The sequence below is a fragment of the Pteropus vampyrus genome, unplaced genomic scaffold, assembly GCF_000151845.1.
Source record: "Pteropus vampyrus isolate Shadow unplaced genomic scaffold, Pvam_2.0 Scaffold301, whole genome shotgun sequence".
Lineage (NCBI taxonomy): Eukaryota > Metazoa > Chordata > Mammalia > Chiroptera > Pteropodidae > Pteropus > Pteropus vampyrus.
Genome location: NW_011889082.1, coordinates 485,461 through 492,622, shown reverse-complemented (window position 1 = coordinate 492,622; position 7,162 = coordinate 485,461). Strand labels below are relative to the sequence as shown.

Here is a 7,162-nt window from a genome sequence, read left to right as displayed (position 1 = left end):
TTATTATTGAGTTGTTAGGGCTCTTTATATATTCTGGATACAAGTCTCCAGGTATAAGTTACCATGTATATGATTTACAAATATTTTTCCCATTTTGTGGATTGTTTTCTCGCTTTCTTGAAGATATTTGCAGTACAAGAGTTTAAATTTTTAGTCTGATTTATCTGTTTTTTCTTTTGTCTCTTGTACCATGATATTTTAATTAGATAAATAATTTATGCTTGCCCTGAAGCAAAAACATACCTGCCTTGCTTGCCTTCTTAATATAATTTAACTCACTGTTTTCTGAATTCTTATTTAGTGCTCATTTCTGAGAAATAATCAAAGAACGCTACTCAGTTTTAAAATATTCAAGATTCATGGGAGAACAGATGAATGATTGTTTTTTGGCAGAATTAAATAAGCTGCTTTGTTCCCAGAAATATCCAGTAGGGTATGGATCTCTGCTTAGTATAACTAAATATATATTCTTTCCCAGACTTAAAAAAAATACATGTAAGGTGCATCTCTTTATGCGGCGGGGGAGAGGTTCACAGAATACTATCAGACAAAGTTGGGGAGCATCTTATGTAGTCATAAAGGTCCAGAAAGAGTTCCTGGATTTGATGATGCTTGAGCTATGACTTGAAGAATAAGAGATAACCAGACAGATGGGTGATGGGAAGAAGGATTAGCCTATGTGAAGGCATGGGAATTTAATATAGTTGTATCTTCAGAAAGAAAATTTTCTTCATTTGTCAGATATTTGAACAGGAGGGAAATAAATTATCTTTGTTAGGATATTTTACACAGAGATGGAAGTAAAAAAGAGAGCATTTCCAAATGGAATTGTTTTGATTGCAAAAGAATGATTAGAAGTTATTGAAGCTGTCCTAAGAAAATTATGTATATAAAAAAAGTATCTTTGCATAATGAACAATGGTTGCATTCAACAAAATGTAACAATTTCCAGAATTGAGATAAATATTTGTGTACAGCATCATAGGAAATATTTTCAACATAGTGCCAAAAAAATGATATATAGGAAAACAAATTTTTAGAGGCTCCATTATTGACGTAACCCCTCATTAGAAGAAAATTAACATTTCCTATTCTAAGCATTTACGATAACTCATAGAGACTTTTTATATTTATTCACATCATCAAACAAAACCTTAAGGTTTTATACTGCATGGGTGGTGACTATGTCACCTTTTTCCACTTGTGAGCTTTAGCATTTACCTCTCACAGAGAAGGGTGGTGACTTCTCTTTTAATTTTGTTTTAGTTTTATATTCCAATTTGTTTTATTTTTCTGTATGTTGTCTTTATCCTTAGCTACAAGACATTTTTACCAAAATGTGTTCGAGCAAAGATCCAAGAATATCATATTTTGACAAGGAAAAGAATAAGATACAGATTTCGCAGATTTATTGAGCAATTCAGCCATTGCAAAGCCACTGCCAGAAACTTGAAACTTAAGTATCTTATAAATCTGGAAACTCTTCAGTCTGCCTTCTACACAGAGCAATTTGAAGTAAAAGAACCTGGAAGAGGTCCTTCAGGTGAGGAGATTTTTGCAACCATTATAATAACTGGAAACGGTGGAATTCAGTGGTCAAGAGGGAAACGTAAAGAAAGTGAGACACTGACAGAACAGGTAATCCTTAATGATATGTTCTCATTCTTTGTTAATTTAAGTACAATGGCAATAGAAGCAAAGTAATTTTAGTTATTTGAAACATGGTCTTGTACTTTTCTTCTCCCTTCGATAGAAATGTAAGTTTTTAATGTTGCGAAGCCATCAAGGTCCTATCTATAGTTCTTTTCTGATTGTTCCTAAACGTTTTTTTATTTAATTCTTTATAACAAAATAATTAGTATAGGTATTCTTAGAGTTTCAGAAAAGGCATGAATTCTACAATGATTTCGAAGGTAGTTTTGCTTCCTTTTTGTCTTTTACTATTATTGATATAGGAGGCATAATCATAAAATTTAATAACCTAGAAAAGATTAATTTTAATTGATTTTATAATGATGTATACCTATTAAATAATTTGTCTTAGGTTTACATTATAAGTTTTAAGTTTGTTAATATCTATGTTGTTCATAGATTATTATAAACTTTTAAATAATCTATCTTCATTCTTTAGTAGTTAAACTTCAGTTTTCTGGCAGTGGTTTCTATTAATGTTGATTGGGTTGAAGGGTACTAGAGCATACTTAAGATTCTTGGCAGCCTTTAATACTCTCAGTTTTAAGTAAAAGCAAGATATAGTATACTCTTAGAGTTAGATTATTGGGGGAGAGAATTCTATTTAATGCTTATCTATTGCTATCAATAATTTTTATTTTAAAGACTTTGTTATGAATGTTATCTCCTTCATAAGTCTTGTTTTAAAATGGCTTCATGGATTCTACCTGTTTTTAATTTCAAATGCTCTTAATTTTAGGATTTACAGTTATATTGTGATTTTCCTGATATTATTGATGTCAGTATTAAGCAGGCAAACCAGGAAGTCTCAAATGAAAGCAGAATTGTCACTATCCATAAGCAAGATGGTAAAAATCTGGTAAGTTTGCTTTATAACTAAATAATGGTCATGTTATTAGAAATAAGTATTTCTAATCTTAATACTAGAGTTATTTTCTTATAGGAATTCTGATTATAGTTTTAAATATAACTCTATACATAAATACCAGTTTAGTCAGCTTTTTGATTATATCTAGCTTTTTGTATCACTACCAACTCTTATCTTTCCAGAGTTTCTTGTACACTAATGTATTTTTCACTCATTTTTATGATTAGCAAAGCACCAGCTGGGTTGTTCCTGTCGTAATGTTCATTCCTGAATAGTTATCTTTTTTTTTTTTACCCTTAGAGATATACATAATACCAGTCAGACTGCCTAATTAGAGGAAGAAATCAAGTCAAGGAATTATATAATAAAAGATAAATCAATCCCAGGTCAGCTCTACCCAAGCTATAAGACATGATTGATTCTAAAAGATTTAACCATTCTCTTTCTTTAAGTAGCTTCAGAAATCCCACTTATTTTATTTTATTTACTTTTATTTTTTTATTTTTTATTTTTTTGGCTTTATTGAAATATAATAGACAATTAGTTGCTTATATTTACATTGTACAATTTATGAGTTTTTTTCAATTATAGTTGGCATACAATAATATATTAGTTTCAGTTGTACAGCATAGTGATTAGAGAGCTATGTAACTCACAGAGTGATTACCGCACTAAATCTAGTACCTCTCTTCCCTCTTACATATTTATTACAACATTGTTAACTCTTTTCCTTATGCTACACTTTATATCTCCATGTCTATTTTATAACTATCCATTTGTACCTCTTAATCCCTTTACCCTTTTTCTCCATGCCCCCAAACCCCCACCCATCTAGTAGCCCTCAAAATATTCTCTGTATCTATGAGTTTATTTTTGCTTTTGTTGTTGTTGTTTATTTTGTTTTATAGATTCCACAGGTACGTGAAATCATGCAATATTTGTCTTTATCTGACTTATTTCATTCAGCGTAATACCCTCTAGGTCTGTCAAGGCAATATCTTTTTCTGAGTATGTCTTTTAATCTGAAGTGAGTCTCTTGTAGGCAGCAAATATAGGGATCTTGTTTTCTTATCCATTTATCTTTTGGTTGGAGCACTTAATTCTTTGCCATTTGAGGTACTTGTTGATAGGAATATAGTTATTACCATTCTTTATTCCTGTTTCGATACATGTTTTTTTCTTCTTAAAGAAGTCCCTCCAACATTTCCTGTAATACTGGTTTGGTGTTGATAAGTTTCTTTAACTTATTTTTGCCTGGAAAGCTCTTTAGCTGTCCTTCGACTGTAAATGATAGCTTTGCTGTATAAAGTATTGTTGGTTGTAGATCCTGAGTTTTCATCACATTGAATATTTTTTGCCAAGCCTTTCTGTCCTTCATAGTTTCTTTTGAGAAATTAGCTGCCAGTCTTATGGGTGCTGCCTTGTAGGTAACTGCTTTTCTCTTGCTGCTTTTGAGATTCTCTGTTTGTATTTAACCTTTGGCATTTTAATTATGATGTGTCTTGGTGTGAGCCTCTTCTCGTTCATCTTTTTGGGGACTCTCTGAGCTTTCCGGAGTTTTATGTCCATTTCCCTCACCAGGTTAGGGAAGATTTCCATCATTATTCTTCAAATTGCTCTTCAACTTCTTGTTTTCCTTTCGTTACCCCTACGACACAGATATTTTTTCATTTCATTGTGTCCCGTATTCTCTTTAAATTATTATTATAGTCTTGGCTTCTTTTTTCTTGCTGTTTTGATTGGGTGTCCTTGGCTTCCCCATCCTCTATATCGGTGGTTTGATCCTCTTCTTTATCCACTCTGTTGATTCCCTCCTATATACTCTTCATCTCAGATAACGTGTTCTTCATTTCTGACTGGTTTCCTTTTATAATTTCCATTTCCATGTTTATGTTTTCATCTCTTTATTAAAGTTTTCACTGAATTCATCTACACTTTCCCTCAATAGTTATAATTCTTTTTATCGTCTTGGCATTTTTTTTCTTGCCATTCTGATTGAGTGTCCTGATTGGCTTTCCTGTCCTCTAGACAGAGCATTTGATCCTCTTGTTTATTCACTTTGTTTATTCCTTTGTTTATTCCATTTAATATACTTCTCATCTCAGATAATGTGTTCTCCATTTCAGACTGGTTCCCTTTTATAATTTACACTTCCATTTTTTTTTCCACTTCCATTTTTATCTCTTCGTTGGAGTTCTCTACACTTCCCAAAAGTTCATTGAGCATCTTTATAACCAGTGTTTTGAACTCTGCATCTGTTAGATTGCTTGACTCTATTATTCCTGAATCTCTGTTCTTTTCTCTCATATGGTTTCTGCTGCTTTGTCTTCCCATTTGCGCTGCCATTCTGTGTCTGTTTCTACATACTAAGCAAAGCTCCTAAGTCTCCTGATCTTATTAGCATGGCTTTGTGTAGTAGATGTCCAGTGGTACTGTCCTGAGGGGGGTACAGCTGCAGCCTTTGCCCCTTCAGGGCCACCTGTTAAGTTTCAGCAAACAATCCACAGATGATGCTGTGTTTATATTTGCCTCAGGAAACTACACCAGAAACCAAGGCCAGCTGACACCAGTGTGAGTCTTGGCATTGCTTAGTAAGGAGCACCAGACTTGCTGAGTACATAACTGGATGTGGCTTGTGTGGGCCTGCGAGTTGAGGGAAGTGGAGTTTCAGGGAATCCTCTGGGCGGAGCGACTTCTGTTTTCAAGTTTGATGACATCTCAACTGTGGTGGTGCTGAGTCTGCTCCCTGGGAGTGGGGAGGGCTCAACAGAAGGACAATGGATACTCCAGGCACTTGTGTCAGGGAGAGAGCCTCACCTTCAGCCCTCACTCCAACAACTCAGTGTCTTTCTGGAAGTCCTTGTGCTCTCCATGCACCTGACAGAGCGTTAGTGCTCAGAGCAAGCAAGTCCATCACTGCGAAGGTCCATTTGCAGACACAGCCCCTTTAAGAAGCGTCTGGAGCTGCCAGCTACCACAGCCTCTGTCCCACTCAGCCTCCGGGACCCAGCAGCTTCACATCTTTGCCCCTTCCTACCTTCTACCATTGCACGTTGATTAATTATTTTTCTCCCTTGTTGTAGTACTTCTGTTCATCTAGATCCCATGCGACTTTACTTGCTGTTTGCTCTGTGTTTCTTTCGCAACTCTGATGTGGTCGCAACAGGGATGAACAAAGCCTCTGTCATCAGCACCATTTTTTTCCTATTTCTCCCCACTTATTTTAATTGAAAAAAAAAAAGAAAAATGAAATGAATTCCTTTATACTCTGATCTTAAATTTCTTATTTATCTGGCTCTGTTTTCTTTTTAACATGGATATTTCTTGACTTCCTGGCTTAAACATCATATTAATGTTATTTGTTCATTTTACTTAAATATCTCTATATACGTATCTGGCCATTTCAGGTTAATATTACCAAAATTATAACTAACTTGCAACTCATTTTAGTCAGCACGTTTTCCTTTTCTTCGAGAACAATGTAATTAATAGTGTGTACCTACTCCCTATTAGACTATGATCTTCTAAAAGGTAAACAGCATATTTTTGTGTGTGATTTTTTTTTTTTTTTTTTTTTTTACTCCCTGCACCTTGCACAGTGCTCTAGGGCCTAGTTTAGAAAGAGTTGGTTAGTTTCATGAATCAATGAAAGAATGATTAATAATTGTCAATCCCAATGTGGAATTTATAGAAGAAATATTTACTCTAGAAATACTGTAAATATACATGTGTATTCTATAAAGAGTTTATTGATACTAATGTGAACATCCTGTAGTAACATAACTTCTTTATGAGATGTTATTTGAACTTGGCCTTATTTAAAGCCTGCAATACAGAGTTTAAGTAACTTTCCAAGGTCACAGTGTTAGTCAAGTAATAGGGCCTGTGTAAAACCAGATGCATGATTTGATACCCTAAACTCTTAACTGTGACACTGCCGTGTTTGCTTAGTATTCTTAAAGCTCCTTAAAATATTACATTAACATTTTGTTAGAATTGCTCTAAAGATTAATTTGGGAAAAATTGACATTTCTTTACCATATCACATTTTCTATTTAAGAGATACCTTATAATTCTCCTTGTATCCAAGTATTATTTTTATGTTTTTTATTAACTTTTGATAGTTTTATTTATATTAATATATCATTTTTCTTGCTGAATTTTATTCATGATGTATTATACTTTTTATGTTACTTAATAGGATTAAGAACTTTTTCTCAATATATTTTTCTAACAAATTATTGCTAGACATAAGAAAGTAATTTTTGCTTATTTTTCCAGATGTTATGTTAGTTACATTTTTTTTTACTATCTTTATAGTTTACTCTCATTTTCTTCTATCTTTTAAAAATATGGTAACATATATTTCATATAAAATTTAGCATTTTGATCTAGCAATTCCATATCTAGGTATATATCTGAAGGAAACAAAGTCACTATTTCAAAGTTTTCTTTTGGGTTCCCTGAATATACAATCATATAATCTCCAAATAGAGGTAGTTCTACCTTCTCGTTTCCAGTTTCTGTATTTATATTTGCTTTCTATGGCTTCATCATGTTAGCACAATACAATGCACTGTTAAATAGTTGGCTTTCTTCTTC

General features: G+C 33.2%; 1 protein-coding gene across 1 annotated transcript in view; it reads left to right on the top strand.

The window, feature by feature from the left end:
- Positions 1–7,162, top strand: part of JAK2 (Janus kinase 2) — a 44,563-nt gene that overhangs the window by 2,417 nt on the left and 34,984 nt on the right. Inside the window, exons 2-3 of the mRNA XM_023521262.1 lie at positions 1,317–1,638; positions 2,432–2,551. Of these exons, the coding sequence (XP_023377030.1) occupies positions 1,317–1,638; positions 2,432–2,551 (442 nt within the window). The remainder of the gene's footprint in view (positions 1–1,316; positions 1,639–2,431; positions 2,552–7,162) is intronic.